Here is a 24,308-nt window from a genome sequence, read left to right as displayed (position 1 = left end):
GTACTCCAAATCCAGAAGAATAATTTGGGAAAGTTTAGGCCTTGCAGGAATGCGAAATCGGGTACTGAAATCTATTCGAGAAATTGAATATTTAGCAGAGAACGAACCAGAAAGTACAGACATTTTAAGAACAAACATGTTGGACACATATTACCCAAAGAGAAGTCATCATCTTGAGAACATGTGTCTCTATGTAGTGCTGCAGAACTACATTTTTAAACGGAATGCCACAGAAGACATCAACAATGGAAAATATAAAGTCATTGGTGAGGAAGGATGTTTGGTGAAACAAACAAAAGGAAGTTTGAGTAATCACAGAAAGCTGAGTTGCAACACTACTGACAAGAAGAAATTTTACTACTTAGCACTTTTACAGTTGTTTAAAGCATGGCGTGCAGAGGATAAATTACTTGGAGATTTTCAGAGCTATGAAGATTCCTTTAATGCATGCAAAGATAGCATAGAATGCAGTTCTTTCACAACTTATGTACAAATGTTAAATGAAGAAATTGAACAAGAAGCAACAATTGCAGCTGAAGTAGCTAGAGACAGTTCTCAAGACAGTCAAAGTTCTGGGACGCTCAGTCAAGATCCTCTAGGACAACCAATCGTAGAAAATGAAGCTGCAATAGCCATGACTGAAGTGGAAACAGCTATGAATCAAGCTCAGGAAGATTTAATAAACTTACCAAATTTGGAACAACAACTCAATGATGAAAAACAACAAATTCATGAGGAAGTCACAAAACAAATTGATCATGGATTACTACATGAACATAAAGAGTGCTCATGCACATCATTTGAACCAATCAGAATGTATATGAGTGGACAAGCTGGAACTGGAAAAAGTTTCTTAATTAAAGTAATTAGAAGCTACCTACAGAAAAAAACTGATTCAACTTTGTCTTGTGTTGTTACTGCTCCAACTGGGTTAGCAGCATATAACATAAAAGGAATTACCTTACATCGTTTGCTAATGTTACCAGTAGAGCATGAAAACAAAATAGAATACCAAAAGCTAACAGGAGAAGCATGTTTTGAAGTTTCAAGAGTATTGAAGAAAATGAAAGTTCTCATTATTGATGAGGTAAGCATGGTATCAAACTTAATGCTTGCCTTTGTGCATTTAAGAATGCAGCAAATTCTAAAGACAGACTATGACGTGTTATTTGGAGGTAAACCTGTTATAGTTTTTGGGGATCTACTGCAGCTCACTCCAGTTAAAGGGTTAAAGGACAACCAGTATTTCATACTCTTACACATGAAGACACGAAAAAGTCGTTAGGAAGTGTAGGTAATGTGAATATTTGGACATACTTTGAGTACAAAGAACTCATTACCAATATGCGGCAAGCAAATGATGATGATTATGCAAGTATTCTCAAAGATATCAGAATTGGACTACTCACAGAACATGGCAGAAAAGCTTTACAGAGTCGATTGCTATGTAATTTGTTTCCAACAGAACAAATATACAAGAAAATTGCAGGAAAAAATACTGTAATCTGCTTAATGCCAACACTACATGAATGCTCTATATTCAATCAAGAACTTTTGAAATTGGAAAATGAAGAGATTATAAAACTGGAAGCTGTGGATAAAATAAAGCATGAAGGAATAACTATTATATTGACAAGCAAATTGACAACTAAATTGGATTCTCTAGAGCAAAATATATCGAAAACAGCTGGTTTAGAAAAGAATCTTTATGTATGTATGAACTGTCGAATAATTTTAAGACGTAATTTGGATGTAGAAAAAGGTTTAGTGAATGGAGCTATGGGTAAAGTTGTGGGTTTTGTTAATTACCAGAAAAAAGATGGAATTGAATTTTTAAAAATAAAATTTGATCAGATTGAAGAGGTTAAAGACATTAGTCGTTGTTCAGTTCGTTTTTTGCTTGTGAAAGACTTATATGTACGTAGGAAGCAGTTTCCGTTTTCTCTAGCATATGCTGTAACTATTCACAAATCTCAAGGATTAACTGTAGATAGTGCTTTTGTAAACATTGGATCTAGTGTGTTTAAAGAAGGTATGGCAAATGTTGCTTTGTCACGCGTGAAAAAAATATCTGGTTTATTCATGATAGACTTTGATGAGTCAAAAGTTAGTGCTGATGCAAATTATGTAAAGGAGTATAATAGATTAAGAAGAAGCTATGCTCCTCATTTAGGTCAGTATCCTGTGTTTGAAAAACGTGTTGTTTGTCGGAAAAGGAGAATTGAGAATATCTGTAATGAGGATGTACAGAAGAGTAAACAAAAGGAGAGTGATGTGATTGCAAGCAAAAAGAAAAAGGACAATGTTGAAGAGGTTGTTGGTTGTCATTTTGAAAATAGCTCTGGTGTCAACTGCTACGCTAATGTAGTGCTGAATGTTGTATTTTATCTTGAAAGTTTGAAATAGCAGATAATACTAAATCATGAAAAAAGATTCTGTTCTCTGCTGAGTTTCCTTTATGAGAAGCTGAGTAATGATAAAACTAAAATAGAAAGTGCTTCTGATGTTAGAAATCTTTTAGATGTATGTTCTGGATGTACACAGTTTACAGAAAATGTCCAGCAAGATGCACAGGAATTCTTAATGTATATGCTTATGGTACTGGAAGATGAAGGGGTAGAAATAGAAAATATGTTTGGTCTCTCTTATAAATGGGAACATTGTTGTGAAAACTGTTTGAACACATGCAGCTCTAATGTTGATTCTGAAAGGTTCATATATTTAACATTACCAGAGAGTAAATCAGTGACTTTTAGTAAATTAGTTAAAGATGCAAATCACAACATGGAATGTTCTCAATGTAAATCAGAAATGTTATCAACATTATTTTTAAAGAAATATGGACAGTATATAATTTTAATGATGCAACGTTGTAGGGCTGATGGAACAAAATTGGACACTTTAATAAAGAAGTTTACAGGAAATCTATTGTCAATATCAGGAAAGACATTTGTTGCAGTTGCAATAATTTTCCATGATGGACCTTCTATAACTTCTGGTCATTACACAGTTTATCTAAAATGTGAAAAAGGCTGGACACTGTGTAATGATTCTCAATTGATTTTCAAGCAACGTTTGCCTGCAGAATTACCAAATTCCTACTTAATTTTTCTAAAACCGACATTTTAGATACAAATTGCAGCATCTGAAGAAACCATTATTTCGATTTTATTGAATTACCATTGGATATTTCACCAAAAAAGAATTTAAAAATTACCATTTGGCCTCATGGAATGGTAACTGTTTCTATTGTGGACTTCTTTGACAGATATTATTTTGGTGTATGTGCTTAAGCAACAAGATTTACAGACGTTATTTATTGTAAATAGTTATTGTTCTTAGAAGATATTTTTAATATATATGTTACATTTCTATCAAGGTATTTTTTACTGAGGATAGATTCAGGGCTTTTTTAAACAATCTTTCTGATTGTTTATTTTTTTGCCCGCTGTTAAGTGATGAATGCAATTGATATCACTATTTTCAGTGAAATTCAATATATTCTGAAAACAGCAAAAAAAAGGGCAAAAAATTACTTTGTTAAATATTAAAATATCTGTACTGTATTCTAAAATGTATTGATAAATATTACTACTTTTTTCATTTTTTTCAGATCGAGAAAGAACATTTAGGAAATTGAATCCATTTTTCTTGTAATTAAAAAAAAACATTTATTTCTAATTAAGTTATTTTGTTGGTCAGGTAAGTTTAAAATATCTGTATTTGTCACCCCTTCACTTTCATGCTCCCTTTTCTTCACTTCTCCTCACTCTGCTTTTCTCATTCCCCTTCCCTCCCTCTTCTTACTTTACTGCTCTTTCGTAACTCCCTCACTCCTTCTCTACTACTCCCCTAGGTTTACTGCCTCCATCACTATTTTTTCAACCATGTTTCTCTCCCTGTCTCCATATGTCCCAGTCATTCTAACTGCCTTACTCCTTCTCAGTTCCTTGCTCTCTGTCTCTGTTTCTGTCTCTCTCCCTTTGTCTGTCTTACCCTTAATTTCCTTAACATCTCTGTTTCTACCACTCCTCCTCTCTCCATCACTCATTTTCCATCTATGTTAATTTTTTTACCTTCTCCGTCATTCTCCTTCCCTCACCTTCCCTAACTGTCACTATCCTTTACTCATAGTCACTCCTATTCTCCTACTTCACTTCCTCCTGTCTGTATCTCACACCCCTTCATCTTTTCGCATTCTTTCCTTCACTCTCCCTCACTCTCCTTTGCCCATTGAAATCCTGACTCCCTTTCTCCCACTCCAGTTTCCCAAATCCCTCCATCCCCTCACTCCCCATCTCTCACTTTCCCTTACCACCTTTTCTAATCCTCATACCCCTTATCTCACCATCACTCCACTTCTCTTACTTCCAATCCCTTTACCCTGCTGTACTTCATCCGCTTCATCTGTTACTCCCTTTTCCTATCTCCGTCCCTTACTCCCCTTTTCACACTCCCCCTCCATCACTCTCCATTACTCACTGCCATTCCCTTACTCATTTACTCTTCTTACCTGTATCCTCTACCCTTAGTCCTTTGGTTGCAGTCAGTCTTTCACTTCCCTTTCATGACTGATCATAATTTCCTTTTCTCACTCATTCTGTCCTTTCCTCCTCTTCACTCAGTCATTTCAATCATTTCAATCATTCGTGTATACAGTACACATTCATTCAATCAAAATAAAAAACAGTATATTAGGAATATAGCTCTTTTTGGAGGAGTGAAGTGAGTTCTTAAAAGAACTGTTTTTTTTGTCTTGTTTTTGTTTTACATTTTTTTTTTTAGTTTTTTAACAATTTTTTATTTTTTTTGGATTTTTTTACAGCACCAAAACAAAACTGTGAATCAAAAAACTGCTGAACAGGAACAAAAAACAAAACAAAAAAAAATTATGACCTGGAGCATGTGTGCTGCTGTATACGGTTTTCAATTACATTTATGCTACTCTCTCCGTAGCAAATTACCTCATTGCACATATTGCAATGAATGTGCACTTTTTGGAACAGGGGCCGGATGTCAAGAGGCCTGGTGCATGGTGAATCTGCAGCCGCAGATGATGTGATCGGCTGAGAAGGTCCGGGTGGAGGGTTCTCCCATAGACTCTTGTGGTTTCACGAGCATACCGAATTGGATGCATTGATTTAAAATGCCTGAGCTTGCAATAAATGCTGAAGGAGTATTTTTTAGCCGGATCCCCTCTAGACAGGACACTTCCGCAAATTGTACAAGAGACCTTTGGCGCATTCACTTTTTTTTGCCCCTCTGGAAAAGTGAAATAATTCCAAATGAAAGAGTGCTTCTGTTTGCTCTTTCTTGGTGGTTCTTGAAAGGTCTCCTCACTGTCTGAAGATGACTGGTGTTCTGCCATTTCACTGGAGTAGCTTTTCAGCAACCTTCTCTCAGGAAATAAGTAGAAATAGTTAGGGGAGTGGGAGTGGGTGTGGTTTTTGAAGATTCTGGAACAGAAACTACTATGAACCAATGAAAAGTGTTGTTTCGTAATCACATGACTTGCCGTGCGCGCACCGTGCGCGTACCGTGCGCGCACCGTACTTGCACGGTGCGCGCACGGCAGAAAAAAATCATTAAAAAAATAGAATTAAAAATAAAATTTAAGTGTTTAGATGTTAGGTGGCTCTAAAAAGAGCCGTTGTGTTAATTGAGAAACAGAGGAACAAAAAAATGAAAAAACTTATGGGGTGCCGCATGTGTGCTGCTGTATATTGCTCTCTATTAGGGGAATGCTGGTGTCACCATAAGAGAGAAGAGCATTGCACGCATTGCACCATATATGCACCCTCTTGAACAGAGGGTGAATATCCAGAGGAACAGAAGCAGGTGAAGCTGCCGCCGCAGATGAAGTGCTCGGCTGAGCTGCCGATGATGTGCTTGGCTGAGCTGCTGCGGATGTGCTCGGCTGATCTGCTGGAGGGTTGTCTCTAGCAGCTCGAGCAAAAGCCACAGGATGTACTCCTTTAACGTGCCTGATCATAGTGAAAATACTAAAAGAGTATTTCTTTTTAGGGTCTCCTCTTGATAAGACAACACCACAAATGGTGCAGGTGACTTTTGGAGCATTCACCTTCTTCTGCCCCTCTGGAAATGTAAAGAATTGCCATATAAAAGAGTCTTTCTGTTTCCTCTGTCTCTGTAGCACAAGGGACTCCTGCTCACTCCCAGAAGAAGACTGCTGCTCTGCCATTCTCAAGTACTGGAGTACTGGAAAAGCTGCTCAGCTCCTTCTCCCAGGGAATCAGAAGTAATAATGAGGGGAGTGGGTGTCGTGTTGGAAGTTTCTGGAACTGAAACTACTATAAGCCAAAGAAAAGTGTTGTTTCTTAATCACATGACCTGAAACTACTATAAACCAATGAAAAGTGTTGTTTCTTAATCACATGACTTGCCGTGCGTGCACCGTGCACGCACGGTACACGCACGCATGTGCGTACGGAGCACGCGCGCATGCGCGTACGTGGCACGCACGTACGGAGCACGCACGACGTACGCATGCGCACGTGGAGCACGTACGCATGCGCACACTGTGCGAGCACCGTACGCGCACCGTGCACGAACGGTGCGCGCACGGTCAAAAACCCTTAAAAAAAAAAGTGTTTATAAGTTTATAGAAGATATTGACTATGCTGTTCAACTATATCCAAAAAAAAAAAAAAAAGAGCTGAGCCATTCCATATTACAGGATACAGTCAATCTATAACTATATACATAGGTAGCTTATTGTAAAATAAATGTTTTAAAAATATAAAAATACATTCATAAATTAGCATTTAAAAAACCTTGCAAATTCACTGAAAAAACCATAGGTTTCACACACGTTATAGTTAGGAATTAGCATTTAAAGAACCTTGCAAATTCACTGAAAAAACCATAGGTTTCACACACGTTATAGTTAGCTGGACATTTCACTCGTAAAAAACCATTGAAATTCCCCCGTTATAGTTAGTTCAGCTAACTATAACTAGCGCGCCCGCAAACCACTGCTGATGACGTCACATATTACATCACTCATGACATGGTCAGTGACATCACTCATGACATCACTGATGACATCTCAAATGACATCACTGATGACATCACTGATGACATCTTCCTTGTGTAAGAGTGGCAGACCTCCTCTTATCCTAATATAAACTTTGATACACACATTGAAAAATACAAACTAAAGTTTTGAAAACTATAGAGATACCAATACCAGTTAGAACAACCTATTCAGTAATTCCAAAATCTACATACGCATCCACTCATTCATCAACACTTATATATAGTCACTCATACATGTACTCAGGCATCATATCTACTCATACACCTATACATCCTGTTACACACCTACACTCATACATAGAGTTACTCACACACATACTCACACATGCAAATAAACATCCATTTACTTGCATATACAGCTATACACACACCACAACACTTACTTCTAAAGAAACGTACACATACTTACTCTCTTAAACAATCACTTATAGAAACACATACTTATTTATACAGGAACTCTTCCAATCTCTCACTCTCATATATCCTCACTTATATACATCAATACTCACATATACTAGTTCAAAACATATGGACTTACTCATAAAGACACTATTGAGACAGTCTGTCAGATCTTGGATTCCAATACTTGCGCAGGAGCAGAGATGCCTGTTCCCAATGCCCCGTCCAGGAGACCCTCTGGCACCAATATTGCTAGCACCCAGTGGAATCTCCCAAGGGGGGAAAGGGGAGTGGATAAAATAATAAAGAAGACAAGGAGACTGCCTGCGGTTATCTGCTTCCAACCTTCTGCTTCTTCTTCTCACTTGTTGTCTTTTCCTGGTAGTTGATTCTAGAAACTAAACACATTAATACTTAGTTCTATTATTAATAATACTCCTAATTATTCTCTTATCTCTTTTCTCCAACTTACATACCAGAATAACCTTGACCTTTGCCTCTCCTCAGTAAGTCTTCATAGTCTTCCTGCTATTTAAGGATTAGACTTGTTCTGTCTAGCAAGATGAGATATTAATATATAATTCAGTAATTAATCAGTTATTCCTCTCTATTTATCTTATTGCCATAACTAAACATTGTACATACCTAAGTTCTTATTCCACATTAATTTTATATTTCTTCTCTAGTTCTTTCTGGTAAACAAATGGTGAGTAATTGCCATGTCAGGATAGTTGGTTAACCTCCCAACTGTCGCCTCCTCTGAGCAACCAGGAGATCGAGTTAACAATTATGTACAGTCATAAAAAATTATTTACTCTTGGGTACTTAGCTCTGTGGGTGAATTCGGCGTTAACTCGACGAGTTAGCGTCTTAGTTCCAGAGTTGCCCTCAGCCACGAATACAGCTTCTGAGAAGAAGTCCCAAATTCAATACGCAGGACTTGTTGAGTAGCAAGCGCTGGATTCTAACAGAGGACGCTGCTCCCAAAACGAAGAAGTGTTACCAAATTCTGTGCGCAAGTCTCACAGGATAGTGTCTCTTCAGGAAACCAGCGCAAGAGTTCCAACGAAGATTCAATGACGAGGGAAGGAACCGGAGTATCGCAGACTCGGCAATACTCTCAGGAACTAGTCCTTCAACAGCGAGAATAGATAACCGACGGTTATCGGCGAAACCCTAACTAACTAACTAGCTGACTAGGAGATATGGAGAATGCATGCGCTTCTGTCAAGAATCTCGGTGAAGTGCGTCTACGTTCTATCGTGAGCGCCACAAGTAGAGCTCTGTAAGGTGAAGAAAGACTAGAGCAACAACTTCAGCATTTCGTCGGCCATCTTGGAGTTATTCAATCTCCATGCTTCCTTCCAGGTAATAGCCTTTACCTTCCGCGTGCTTGAAATTGTCTGTTCTTGATGTGTTAAACTGACTGAATGATTCTGATCCTTAGGAGTTCTGACACAGTCATTCACTCTCTTACTCACCCATACACACACTCATCCACCCATACTGTCCTGCTCACATACTGTCTTCAAAACACATACAAACAGTGAGTCACTCATTCATGCATCTATACGCTAAGTAACATCCCCCCCTGAACCATACAGACACTCATACTGATACTCTAAAAACGAACTAATAACCCATATACACACTCCTGTAGCTACTCACCAAGCCATGCAGCCACTTATACACAAAGTGAGACACTGATACAGATATTTAAATATTTAAACATTACTCACTAATACTGGTATTCACTAAGATACTGTTAATAAGTCAATTATACAATTAATTTTACATAAAAAAACATCCATTTAGACACTTATTTACCCATTTATTCTTCCATTAACCTTTAGATATACATATATAAAAAATATTTATTTTTCTTAAAGACACATATTCACTGGATGATGTCATCAGTGATGTCATCAGTGATGTCATTTGAGATGTCATTAGTGATGTCATGAGTGATGTCACTGACCATGTCATGAGTGATGTAATATGTGACGTCATCAGCAGTGGATTGCGGGCGCGCTAGTTATAGTTAGCTGAACTAACTATAACGGGGGAATTTCAATGGTTTTTTACGAGTGAAATGTCCAGCTAACTATAACGTGTGTGAAACCTATGGTTTTTTCAGTGAATTTGCAAGGTTTTTTAAATGCTAACCCCTAACTATAACGTGTGTGAAACCTATGGTTTTTTCAGTGAATATATATATATATATATATATATTTACATATATATATTTTCATATGTAAGGTGCAAGAGATAAAATATAATATATATCTCTATCTTTTAGGAGGTATTATACCCTGAAGAAATGTGAATCTACAAGAAAAAGTAGCCATGCACTTTATAATACATTTTGCACTTGAGAAAATCAATCAAGCACTAGCACTTTAAACTAAATTGAGCACTAGCACTTTAGAAACGATATAAAATGAATACATCTCTGGTTGTAGTTCCATGATCTTTAGGAATAAGTAATACAACAAGAAATTGTGTATTAGAACGCTTTATAAAGATGCAAATGAGTCATGATATACATGGAACTTTCCATCAAATAATCAGGTTAAATACATATAGTTTATATGATACTGTGTGTTTTAAGATGGCCACCATGTTTTCTTTATCTTTGTTTAACATTTGCGACCATGGGAATTGATTGTCCTTTTTTAGTGTTTATGCCTTTGCATTGAAGTTTTTTTATGTATTTAAACAAAACTTTGCATGTGGCTCAACGACGTGAACAAGGCCGTGAGGTAACGGCAGAAACACGTAAATGATAACTCATGAAATAAAATAGCCAGACTGGAAACCTACGGAGTGCTTATTCCTGCTTCTTTTTGCAAAATTGGAGGCGCTTTTTCGTTTTCTATATATCCAAAACAGTTTACCCTGAGATAAGGTCGACCTCATCTGCAGAGTGGTTAAAAAAAAAACATTTATTCACAAAACCAGCGATTACACTCCGACAATCCTCATTATCATTTCGGGGCTTTCACAGCACCTTATTCATAAGCTGATGATACGAAATGCACTGTGATGCTTGTTCTGGCGCCATTAACTGCATGCTACTAATTTAAATAATCCCCAGTGGGCGTCACAAGTGAGCCAAGAATCTCTAGCATGCCGGTACCTGTAGTTTTATTCCTCAAGAGCTATATATATATATATATATATATATATATATATATATATATATATATATATATATATATACATATTCATAGTAATACATTTAAAATCTTAAAAAATGAAAACTATATAAAATGACTATTAATTTTGTTTTATATATATAATATATATATATATATATATACAAAAACACATATAATATACATATGTTTACGTTTTATTTAGGTATATATTTACATATAGTATTGCATATTAGTGTAATGTATTTAATTTACATTATAATAAATGTATATATTAAAATATTTAACATTTACTGCTTTGAACTTTATTTATACTAAACAATCAATACTTTTGTATATTTTTTGTACGATATTAGTGGCAGGATATTATTTGCCTGATATTTTTGTACTTACCATGAAAAGTATGGGAGCATGATAACGCGGTAAACAATATTTTTGTCACAATATTTTTGTCAATGGTATCACTTTCCACGATATTGTGGCAGTGATCCCTCTTGCTGCTTAGATGGGGACTGGGACAGAGGAGGAGGTGGGAAAAAGTGCTGAAATGAGTGTTGATGGTGCAACCACTGGCACAAAGTAACCACTGGATAATTCATAGTGTGTGAAGGTTTAATAGATGTGGGTGTAATATAAACTCACTGTCAGATAATGCTTGGTGATTGGATGATTCTATTCAGTCTTAAAACTCGGACACTTTATATAAGAAGAGTGAATTGAGTGAATTGGAGGGTCAGGTTTCTGCTCCCCTCACCTGCTCTCGGGACTTTCAAATCACATTCAATCTCAGGGAATCCTGGACTTCTGTGTAGAGTAGTGAGCGAGTCTAGGTTGAGTAAAGTGTAATAAAGGTATCTTCCGCAGCCTATGTAGTGCCTAGAGGATGCTACATGATGAGTGTCAAGAGGTGTCTCATTCTTCTTCACCAGTGAGGGTGACTGGTCTCAAGGCTTTGGCCTGGATCTCTTGAGTATGTCTTGTTTTCTTTTGTGATTCTGGTGTGTTTGAGAGGCGATTTTAGCAGCTCTTGGGGATCACGGAGCTGGATTTCTAAATGTTTCAGTGCCACAAGATACCTCTAAGTCCTCCTAGTGCTATCTTCATTACATAGTCTTTGCAACTTGGGTCCCGAAAGATAAAGGTCCCTTTTGGGGAACAGAGGTAGATAAAGGAATTGACAGCATTGGAGGTCTGCTCCCCAATTGACAGCGTGTTGGATGTCCACTGGGAAAGCACTGCACACACACAAGGTGGTGAGAAATGTAGTGACTCCAGCACACGAGAAGGTGGGTAGTAAGATTTATTGCAGGTCTGGTGCGTGGCTTCTGCACCTCAAGAAAGGCAACGTCTTGCCAACTTTCAAACATTTAGATTCTGAACAGGAAAACTGACACACACTCTACAATGAGCACGAGCCCACACTGACATCAAGATACACAACAAAACAAGATGTCTAAACATAAAGTGCAATGCTTAACCAAAGTGGCAAAACAGCCAAAGGGAGAAAAGCAGCACCCAAGGTGCCAAGATGTCTACTGGGAAAAGAGACACTCGCAAGGTGTTGCGATGTCTACTGCAAGAAGAGCAGCTCAGAAGGTGTTGAGATACCTACTGGAAGAAGAGAATCTCACAACATGTTGAGATGTCTAATGAGAGGAGAGCAGCTCAGAAGGTGTTGAGATACCTACTGGAAGAAGAGCATCTCACAACATGTTGAGATGTCTAATGAGAGGAGAGCAGCTCAGAAGGTGTTGAAATATCGACTGGGAAAAGAGCAGCTCACAAGGTGTCGAGATGTCTCCTGGGAGAAGAGCAGCTCACAAGGTGTTGAAATGTCTACTTAGAGAACAGCAGCTCACAAGGTGTTGTGATGCCTACTCGGAAAAAAGCAGCTCACAAGGTGTTACGTCTACTGGGAGAAGAGCAGCTCACAAGGTGTTGTGATGTCTACTGCGAGCAGAGCAGCTCAGAAGGTGTCGAGATGTCTACTGGAAGAAGCAGTGGCGTAACGAAAGTTGAAGAGGCCCCCCTGAAAGGTACACAGAGGGGCCCCTGCTCCGGATTTAATCAGGAGCTCTCAGGCCTGAGAACTGTGCTGAGGGGGCACCCTGCAGCTCAGGGGCCTCCCGCACCGCGTGGGCTGCAGGGGCCTGTGTTACGCCCCTGCCTGTAGCCTCTGCACGGAGACACCCAGCAGCGAGTGGCCCAGTAAGGTGAAATCCAACCTCAAAAGACAACCTTGCATCCAGCCGCCCTGCACCCTGGAGAACAGAACCCGAGGTGCACCTATGTTCCTGAGCCCTCCAACTTACCTGCCCAGCTGTTGGTTCCTCCCGGAAGTCTTCCTGGACCGAGCCTGCAGCTAAAAACCAAAACGAAAAATCCCTATTGAAAAAAATAGGGCACCAGACGCCATAGCAGCACCCTGCACCCAGCCACCTCTGCGCTGCTGCGGGTGCACTTTTTGTGCTAAACCACATCCCCCATTGCCCTGAGTCTAACACCAGGAGCTTGGCTCCCACAGCCAAGTGGCCTGCTCGTCAGCAGCCACCACCCGGAGGCCCCCTATCCCCCATTGGATAACACTGGACCTCAACACTCTGCACCCGGCAGCCCTAGTGCCACTGAGGGTCTAATGAGAGTGCAACCTTGACCTTGGGGGACCCCTGAATCTACCCCAGAACCTCAACTTCCACTAACGAATACTTACCTTAAAACCGATAACACTATTTTCCTCCACAGGATAACACTGACTGTTTTCCTTGGAAAAGTTTTGAAGTGTGGAGTTTAAAGACCTAAAGAAATTCTTTATAATTGTATTGTTTAACAAAAAACGGTTTTACTTACATGTTTACAGGAAATGTCCCAGTAGTATCAAGGTATACTGCTCTGTGTAAGAAAAGTAATCAAAAAAGTAACTTACCTGGTATTTTACTGAAAACCCCATTCAAGTTTATGTACTGAATTTAGAAAGCATTGCATTTCTCTGAAACAAAACTGTAAGTCAAATCAAAGTACATTTACAATTGCAATCCAAACTGTGTTACAAACTGAATTATTACTGCAAATTATTTATTGCTTACCTGTGCCAGGCTAGCTTGGTTCTAGGGAATAAAATAACTAAAAGAATATCTTTATACAAAAACAATTGGTCCGAAGTTCAGTCTTTGAGTGTGTGAATTCATTTGCTGATTGAGTGGATATAACAAATGCTTAACACTGTGTTCTGATACTGCCTTACCACACTACCACAAATAGAGTGAGGTGCTATCTAACTTTACCTCTGCCTACCTTTGGGGTTCCACTGGACTCTGTGCACACTATACCTCACTTTGGTATAGTAAATACAGAGCCAGCTTCCAACACCGTGTAACCCTTCTGCAATACATCAAGTGAGGCTAACAAAAAACTGGTGAAAAGAAAATGCAAATTGTGTTTGTACTCGTTTGCTTCAATGTATCTCATGCAATGTGGCCTATGGTTTCCCAATTAAGTCAACTTGAAATGTTTGTTTGCATGTTAGTATGGCACCATTAATGATGACGTTCAAAGCTTGTTGATGAATACATATCAATCAGACCCCTTGAATTCTATTTTTATAGGTAGAGGCAGTGTGATATCAGATGTTGACAGCGCCAAGATACACACTGGCAACCAGGAGCTTTCCAAGTAGACATGGTCCTTTAAGACAGCTAAGTTCATCCACCCGACCAATCGCTACCTACCAGTTAAACTCAGACTCGGAATGGTCTCCAGCTTTACCTCTTCCTTCTTAGTACGCGTATTCCTTTATTTCCATGGTGTAGACGCCCATAGTGCTAAAGCACCCTCCAACACACACACCCACACACACACGCACACACACATGCACGCACGCACACACACAGACACACACACACACACACACAGCTCTAAAACACCCTTCAGTGTGCACACACACAGTGCATAGGGCTAAAACACCCTTCAGTGCACGCGCAGACACAGTGCATAGCGTTAAAACACCCTCCAGCATGCATACACACAGTGCATAGCGCTAAAGCACCCTCCGGCGCACGCACACACACAGTGAATAGCGCTAAAACACCCTCCGTCGCGCGCACACACACAGTGAATAGTGCTAAAACACCCTCCAGCACGCACACACACAGTGCATAGCACTAAAACACCTTCCAGCGAACACACACACACAGTGCATAGTGCTAAAACACCCTCCAGTGCACACACACACAGTGCATAGCATTAAAACACCCTCCAGCGTGCACACACACACAGTGCATAGCGCTAATACACCCTCCAGTGCGCACACACACCCAGTTATACAAACATTCCTGACGAATGTGCACGTGATAGAGAGAGGGGATGTGGTTTAGAAGGTAAGTTAACAAGGACTGCTTATAACATGCTTCCTGTTTTTTTTTATACATGACAACATGCATTGCTTCAGTTCATACAATCGTAGGCTGGATATGGAACCCTTGAAATACGTCACTGGAAGGAACTGGAACATTTGACCGGTTCTTTCCAACATTTGTTTTCGTGGTCTCAGCGAGGGACATTTTGCAAACGAATGGAACGGGTGTATACAACCAATTTATATCTTTGAGCGCAGCGGAATATTCATTGTGCAGAATATACTTTGGTGGCTTCTGTGACCGGCTGGCCCAGCAGAGGGCATGGCCGTGCCCAGGAGACACACGTGCCTACACGCTCCGTGATGGCAATATATTCTTAATACAGTAGTGGGCTCGCACAAGAACTGAAAGCAAACCATGTTTATGAAGCCGGAGTAAAAAGGCTTTTAAAGAATCTTTGACGCAGCAAGAAGGCTGACGGAGACCGCTCCTTCCTGAAAAAGACTCGCAAACCATGGCAGATGAGACACAACAGCTCTCAGCACTTCCTGCCACTTTTTACAGAACCGAGAGAACATGTCAAGGATTGACCTAAGACGGGGACTGTGGGGCAGAGAGCGATGGCAATTACCCAATTTATGAATGCAAAATTCAGCGCTGCATAAACATACAAACAGAAGCAACGTCACTGAAGACAATGTCGCACCGTGGCTCTGCACACTGACGTAACGAAACTTGAGGGGGCACCCAGGAGCTCGGGACCCCCCTCCCCCACACCGCTGGGGCTGCGGGGGCCTGTGTTACGCCCCTGCGAAGAAGAGCAGCTCACAAAGTGTTGAGATGTCTAATGAGAGAAGAGCAGCTTGTAAGGTGTTGAGATGTCTACTGGGAGAAGAGTAGCTCGCAAGGTGGTGAGATGTCTACTGAGAGAAGTGCAGCTCGCAGCTGTCGAGATGTCTACTTAGAGAAGAGCAGCTCACAAGGTGTTGAGAAGTCTACTGGAAGAAGAGCAGCTCACAAGGTATTGAGATGTCTGCTGGGAAAAGAGTAGCACCAAAGGTGTTGTGATGCCTACTCGGAAAAAAGCAGCACACAAGCTGTCAAGATGTCTACTGGAAGAAGAGCATCTCACAAGGTGCTGAGATGTCTACTGGAAGAAGAGCATCTCACAAGGTGCTGAGATGTCTACTGGGAGTAGAGCAGCTCACAAGGAGTTGTGATGTCTACTGGGAGAAGAGCAGCTTGCAAGGTGTCGAGATGTCTACTTAGAGAAGAGCAGCTCACAAGGTGTTGAGAAGTCTACTGGAAGAAGAGCAGCTCACAAGGTATTGAGATGTCTGCTGGGAAAAGAGTAGCACCAAAGGTGTTGTGATGCCTACTCGGAAAAAAGCAGCACACAAGCTGTCAAGATGTCTACTGGAAGAAGAGCATCTCACAAGGTGCTGAGATGTCTACTGGAAGAAGAGCAGCTCACAAGGTGGTGAGATGTCTACTGGGAGAAGAGCAGCTCGCAAGGTGTCGAGATGTCTACTTAGAGAAGAGCAGCTCACAAGGTGTTGAGAAGTCTACTGGAAGAAGAGCAGCTCACAAGGTATTGAGATGTCTGCTGGGAAAAGAGTAGCACCAAAGGTGTTGTGATGCCTACTCGGAAAAAAGCAGCACACAAGCTGTCAAGATGTCTACTGGAAGAAGAGCATCTCACAAGGTGCTGAGATGTCTACTGGAAGAAGAGCATCTCACAAGGTGCTGAGATGTCTACTGGGAGTAGAGCAGCTCACAAGGAGTTGCGATGTCTACTGGGAGAAGAGCAGCTTGCAAGGTGTTGAGATGTCTACTGGGAGAAGAGCAGCTCGCAAGGTGTCGAGATGTCTACTGGGAGAAGAGCAGCTCGCAAGATGTTGAGATGTCTACTGGGAGAAGAGCAGCTTACAAGGTGTTGAGATGTCTACTGGGAGAAGAGCAGCCTACAAGGTGTCCAGATGACTACCCAGAAAAGAGCAGCTCACAAGGTGTTGAGATGTCTACCGGAAGAAGGGCAGCTCATAAGGTTTTGAGATGTCTACTTGGAGAAGAGCAGTTCACAAGGTGTCCAATTGTCAGCTGGGAGGAAAGCAGCTCACAATGTATTGAGATGTTTACTGGGAGAAGAGCAGCTCACAAGGTGTTGAGATGTCTACTGGGAGAAGAGCAGCTCAGAAGGTGTTGAGATGTCATGGACTTGGAGATATGTGAGACATGTTTCAGGAAGATTGTGAGGAAACAGTAACTTACTTGTAGGCCAGAGTGGCACTGAAGTGCTGGCAGATGTAGGCTTCTAGGATTGCGTTAAAGTGCTGGAACTTCCTGTCTGCCACGAGGCCCACGATGAAGACCTAGGGGAGATGGAAAAATGTCTAATCAGCAGATGTAGTCTCTGTGAAATGTGTCTCTTACCCACGCCTCCCAATCCTCACTTCATGATAGAATCTCAAGCTATAACAACATTTACATCAAAGAACCTTCCATATTCAGATAGTCCAGGTGCTTATTCAATAAACGTGTTCTCCAGATCCCTCAAACACAGTGCATCTCTATAGAAGCCATATCTCTTGCGGTCCAAGGACGTGAGCTTGATGTGTTCTGTCCATGGCTATCAGTTTCAGATTCAGGCAGCTTGCTTCAATTATTCATTAATTCATTCATATTCTCAGTTAAGGGATTCCCAGAGATCCACGGAAATAAACATGTGTCAATTGTTGAATGTCAGCTGTTTGCTGGGGGCCTGTCAGTGGATTGGGAGATGCCAACAAAGGAGAGGGGTGCAGGGAAGTAAGTACAGCAATGGGAACTGAAGGGTGGCAGGGGCACGAAAAAGAGAGATGTGGCAGAAGGTGAAGAAAGCACAGTCTGGTCTGGTGGATGAAGTGCTTTGAGGGAACAAAAGCACAGAGGCAAGGGAATGAAACGGAAGTGTTGACTGCAGTGAGGACAGGCTAAGCCAGGAAGAGAGGTAGGGAGGAAGTCTGTGGAAGGCTGATGAAGGTTGAGATAAGTGAAGAAAGCAGGTGAGTGGCATGCAGACAACGCAAACAAATATTTACATTTCAATAGGGTATGGCATATAGCTTCATGTGGACCTTCAAATATTTATGGAGCACTGTGTAAATAATAAGATTTATAATCACCCTCTCCATGGTACTCAATTTTTCAACCTTAGTAGGATGAAAATTCGAATTGGCAATAACAAGTCCAAAACGTGAGCTCTCTGTAACCTCTCTCTGTTGTACTCAGTGTAAGCCACTGTTTCCAGAGAACGCTGATGATGTTGTCGTACAGTTTCCACTTTCCAGGAGGAACTGTGTGCTTGTTGGACAACATAAATGTTGGGATCGTGCCAGACTGATTCTTTGCGCCCCTTGAGGATATGTTGTCCTAAAGACCAGCTAGCTCACAGTACCACCATAGGTTCCCCTAAACCTAGTAGGGTAACAAATGGTTTGGGAAACCTCAGAACATGATAACCTTGACTCCCCAAGGAATCGTGGCAACAGATCTAGCACCTTTTCGCTCAGTCACTTGTGCTCTCTCAGAGAGATATACAAGAAATACACAATGGGGCATTTTCAATATTTATTCATCATTGTGATTCTTGTATGGAATATATGCAGTGCAATAATCAATAGACAGAAGCAGATAAAAGTGATTACCTGTATAAGGACAGTGAAGAGAATGAACAATTCCACCATTGTGCTAAAACAGTGTATAAAGGCTGGCATATACGTACTGGGTATAGTGTACTCCTGCTATGCGTTCCCTAACCTAGTTGTCTAGGGTGTGCATGCTCTACTAAGAATCCCCTATTGGATGGTATAACGCGCCATTGCACTGTAATAATTTACTTACGAAGTGGTTTTGTAAGCAATGTGGTTTCAGAGTAAATAATCCTGCACTGTCTCGCAAGCAAATGTGTGTCAAAAATCATTGTGTGGAATAGAAGGCAACTTAAGAAACAAGTGCATTTAAAGATGGCAGTGTTTCTTCCAGGGCCTAACCGAGCCACATGACAATGTGAGTACAATGTCCAGGCCCTCTGTGGAGGACCACACCACAGAGATGCCTACAAGGAATCACCTTTGGGGTTGAATATGTACCAGGGGTGAGGAATTTAGCCGCTGACTGTCTCTCACGTCTTGTGGAGGAAACTCCTGTAGGGATCAAGGATGTAAACAGGCAAGGTGAGGAGGACTATGAGATGAGGAATGAGAACGTGTGTGTCATCACTCAAGGGGCGGTGGATGAAGAACGGTGGAAGGAGGATTTCAGTGCAGATGTATTTCTACAAAGAGTGTGTGAGAAGACCAAGAGTGGCTGGTCTTACCTAGACAAGAGGGAAGAGTCTCACGGGCCATACTGGATGGTAAAAGATGAGCTCTCTGTCATGGACAATTGCCTTTTCCATGGTACAAGGTTAGTTCCTCCAGGAAATTTGAGAGAGGTTCTGGTTAACTTGGCTCATGAGGGCCATCTGGGCATTACCAAGACCAAGCAAAGGTTACGCCTGGACTATTGGTGGCCAAACATGGATTTGGAGATAGAGAGGAAGATAAGATAGTGTGTACCATGCTCCTCCAGTGACAAGATACTTAAACAACATACATCTCCCATGTATTGCAGGTCACCATCGGAAGGTCCATGGGCTGATGTAGCGATAGATATAGTAGGACCATTAACAAAGGAAAATCGCACTCCATACATACTAGTACTCATGGATTTATACTCCAGGTGGCCTGAGATAACGTTTGTGTCAGAGATCACAACTAAGTCAGTCATTGAGTTTCTACTTGAGGTGTTCATTCGTGAAGGTTTACCTACCAGCATTCTGACAGAAAATGGGGTGCAGCTCTGCTCTAAAGATATGTGAGAGTTCCTAGAGTGCAATGGGGTCATACACAAGTTGTGTGCTCTCTACCATCCTGAGAGCAACGGGATGGTTAAAAGGTTTAACAAAATCATCAAAGAAAGCATCCAGTTAGCAAAGGTCAGTGGGTAGGGCTGGAAAGACGAGGTTGTCAAACATCTAGAGGCTTACAGGTTAACCCCCCATCAAACCACGGGCATGACACCTTTCGAGCTGTTGAGAGCTCGAAAACCCAACTCTAGATTGGTACCAGGTTGGATGAGTGGTACAAGGGTTGGACCACTCTTACCGAAGAGACACCATGGAGGGACAGAGAGAGGAAGGCCATGGCTGATAGGAAGAGGAGGTTTGACAAAACTCACGCAGTAAAAGAGATTCAATTCAAGGTGGGTGACCTAGTTAAAGTCAGAGCTCCGACAGAGAGACTGAGTTGGTCAGAGTTCACAGAACCCACGAGAATCGTTAAGCTGTTCAGAAATGCTGTCAAGATTCAGGATGGGCGAGTCTGAAACCTGGGCAGAGTGGTAAGATGCACTGCCCCCACAGCGCATGTGGACACGCCTAAAGGCGTGGAGTCTGGTAGGACTGAGTCTGCCATGTCTGGTGATTCTACAGATGCTGTGAAGACCAACACTCACCGTAGGTTGAGTGGTAGAGTTACTTGTTGTCCCAGTATTTGGAACATTATGTTGAAAAGTAATTCTGAGTTTTCCTGTTCTGTATCTTGCTTATTCTCTCTGTTTTTCTTTAATTATAGAGGAGGGGCATGTGTGGTATCTTCTGTTTGGGGGGATAACTTTCCTTATACCCCGCACCCCTCCCTCCTTGGCGATGCTGTTCTTACCCTCTTTGGGATACTGTAGAATGTTGCCGCACTGAAGGTTCAAAGTCGAGCTCCCTGCGTGGAGACGGCGGTTGACATTGACAGTGCGAGCTGTGGCTGAGGTCTGATAGCTATTAAGGTAAATAACGCTCCTTGTCTCACCAACAACGTTCCCTGTGACTCTTCATACCACATTACCCGAGTAATTTCACAGATGCTCTCTAATGCACTCTGTCCAAGGAGGCAGTGTGGATGTCACCTCAGCAGAAGGAAGTGACTGGCAGAAAAAACACATCACTAGGCTGCAGGGTCAGTGCTGTCATAGGTCACACACTGAAGGAGTTAATCAATCCATCATGATTTGTATAGTGCGGCTAATCACCCATGAGGGTATCTGGGTGCTGAAGGAGTGCGTAGTTTCCCCTTGTCTGGGTCTGCTGTTCACTTAACCTTGCCCGTCCAACACCATTACAATAAGTGTAACCCTAAAAACAGACAATGTTAGTGTAAGGGAGCAAGAATGTGTGGGGCAGAGGCTTACAAGAAGCAAGAGATTTAAGGAAATTAATGGTTGGGAGAGAGTGGAGCGGAACAGAGGAGATAAACTATAACACAATGGAGAGGAAATGGGAAAATTTCAGAGGTGAGACAGAATGGGTTAAGATGATGATGGAGGGAGGCGGAAAGAGGAGAGAAGAGAAAGTAATGGGGATAAAGGAGAGAAGTGAATAATGGCAACATGAGAGGAAGTGAGCACGGAGAAACACTAGAGAGAGGAGGAAAGGATGCGTAGACAAGGAAGAGAAGAAACGATGGGAGAGGAAGGTGTAAAGAAGGCAGGAGGGAGGTGGATGGAGAATGTGAAAGAAAGAAGAGACGAGAATAAGTGGGGCAGATATGGGAGACGAAGAAGGAGACAGATGTGAAAATCATGTAAGAGATGGGTTATAGAAGAAGGGTTGTGAGGAGTTACGAGAGAGAGAGAAAGAAGGAAACAGAAAGACAGTATTGATGGAGAGAAAGATGGTCATTGGGGAAGAGGGTACAGCAGTGGGAAAGAGGTGAGTTATAGTAGGAAGTAAACATGAGAAGGGGGGACCGTGATAAATCAGTAGATGTTAAACCTGTAGATTAACATTCCGCACTTTGCTGATATTGTACAATTCTGATTAATTCACAAACGCTGGCACACTTGACACATATGAATTGAGTTCAGCATGCTGTCAAATGTTGTGTCCATTATCACGATTGGTAAAAGAAAATTGGCTACAGGTTACTTTAAATCCACAAACCCTATAGAACGCTGTGACACTGACTGGATGCTGTTATCAGTGATGTCATCAATGATGTAATTGGATATATAACAATTATGTTATCACTGATGTCATTTAACATGTCATGAACAATGTAATATGTGAGGTCATAAGCAGTGCATAGGGGAGGCACAAGTTATAGTTAGCTCAATGAACTATAACTTGTAAGTTTCAGGGTTTTTTGGGTCTCTAAGCATTAGTCCATTTTTGACTCATCTCTTTCCTACACAATCGCAACCAATGGTGGACTTAACCAGTTAAAGATCTTCAGCCAAAATAATTTCCACTGGTGTGCCACAGGGCTCCATTGTCAGTCCTACACTCTTTAACTTTTACTTGGCCCTATTTGCCCATCTGATTGATTCTTTCAGCATCACTACTCATGCCTACGTGGATGACACCCAGCTGATTGTCAGGTTAGACGAAAACTCAAGATGAGCTGCCCAAACCCTTTTTCCATGCCTAAATGCAGACTCTAGATCATGGGTACTCACAAACTTTCTCTCGGGGGCCAAATTTACAGTGTGGTTTCTGGCTGAGGGCCGCACCGGTGGGGGCGGGGCCAGTGGGGGAGGGGGCGGGGCTAGAGCAACAAAAAAAACTATGACCATGAGGTTGAACACAGGCCACTGCAGCAGACGCCTTCATCTACTGAGCCACCAGACCCGGTATGCACACCTATCTATCTATCTATCTATTTATCTATCTATCTATCTATCTATCTATCTATCTATCTATCTATCTATCTATCTATCTATCTATCTATCTATCTATCTATCTATCTATCTATCTATCTATCTATCTATCTATCTATCTATCTATCTATCTATCTATCTATCTATCTATCTCTCTGGCTCCCGCCCTATCTATCTATCTCTCTGTCTCCCGCCCTATCTATCTATCTATCTATCTCTCTGTCTCCCGCCCTATCTATCTATCACTCTGTCTCCCGTCATCTATCTATCTATCTATCTATCTATCTATCTATCTATCTATCTATCTATCTATCTATCTATCTATCTATCTATCTATCTATCTATCTATCTATCTATCTATCTATCTATCTATCTATCTATCTATCTATCTATCTATCTATCTATCTATCTATCTATCTATCACTCTGTCTCCCGCTCTATCTCTATCTATCTATCTATCTATCTATCTATCTATCTATCTATCTATCTATCTATCTATCTATCTATCTATCTATCTATCTATCTATCTATCTATCTATCTATCTATCTATCTATCTATCACTCTGTCTCCCGCTCTATCTATCTATCTATCTATCTATCTATCTATCTATCTATCACTCTGTCTCCCGCTCTATCTATCTATCTATCAATCTATCTATCTATCACTCTGTCTCCCGCCCTATCTATCTATCTATCTATCTATCTATCTATCTATCTATCTATCTATCTATCTATCTATCTATCTATCTATCTATCACTCTGTCTCCCTCCCTCCCTCCCTCCTCCGTTCTCCCTCCGTCTCCCTCCTTCTCCCTCCCTCCCTCCCCCTCCCTCTGTCTCCCTCTCTGTCTCCCTGTCTTCCCCCCTCTCCCTGTCTTCCTCCTCTCCCTGTCTTCCTCCTCTCCCTGTCTTCCTCCTCTCCCTCTCTCTCCCTCCCTCTTCCTCCCTCTGTTGCACTCTGTCTTCCTCCCGCTGTCACCTCACCCCCTGCTCTCACTCCCTGCTGCCCTCCATCACCTCACCCTGCTGTCCTCTGTCACCTCACCCCGCGCTGAGACGGCTTCCAGGGAATGCACACGGCCGCCGCACCCAAGTACTTCACAGGTCTTTTAAAGACCATTCACTTGTTAATGAGACTTTGTTGTATTTCACCTCTTAGCGCCCCTGCATCTCCACTCAATGAGAGGGGAGATGCAGGGGTGCTAAGAAGAGGTGAAATACAACAAAGCCTCATTAACAAGTAAATGGCCTTTAAAAGAATCGCCCGGTCTCACAGCTCCGCGCTGCTGTAACCGGCGGTGTTCGCTGACAAGCACAGGGCACAGGCACTGTCTGCAAGGTCCGCGGGCCGCCAAGGAAGGCTTGCCGGGCCGCCAACGGCCCGCGGGCCGTACTATGAGTACCCGTGCTCTAGATGATGAACATTAACTCCCTGGCCCTGAACATCGACAACACGGTCGATATTTTCAGTTCTTTCACTGCCTTGACCAACGAATGGTGGCTTGAAATTCTGGGAGTTTTGCCTTCCACTTTCCACCAAGCTAGAAACCTAGGAGTTATTATTGACTTTCCTCCAAGAGTTTCCATTTACTAAGTATCATCAGCAAAATCT

The 24,308-nt window shown here is 41.6% G+C and overlaps 1 protein-coding gene across 1 annotated transcript in view; it reads right to left on the bottom strand.

The window, feature by feature from the left end:
* Positions 1-24,308, bottom strand: part of LOC146863455 (dedicator of cytokinesis protein 2-like) — a 2,657,619-nt gene that overhangs the window by 1,920,260 nt on the left and 713,051 nt on the right. Inside the window, exon 21 of the mRNA XM_085642885.1 lies at positions 17,240-17,340. Coding sequence (XP_085499011.1) covers positions 17,240-17,340 — 101 coding nt within the window. The remainder of the gene's footprint in view (positions 1-17,239; positions 17,341-24,308) is intronic.

This window comes from Triturus cristatus, chromosome 2_2 (assembly GCF_964204655.1).
Source record: "Triturus cristatus chromosome 2_2, aTriCri1.1, whole genome shotgun sequence".
Taxonomy (NCBI): Eukaryota; Metazoa; Chordata; class Amphibia; order Caudata; family Salamandridae; genus Triturus; species Triturus cristatus.
Note: the sequence above shows the minus strand (reverse complement) of the source record. Positions and strands in the feature narration are given on the sequence as shown.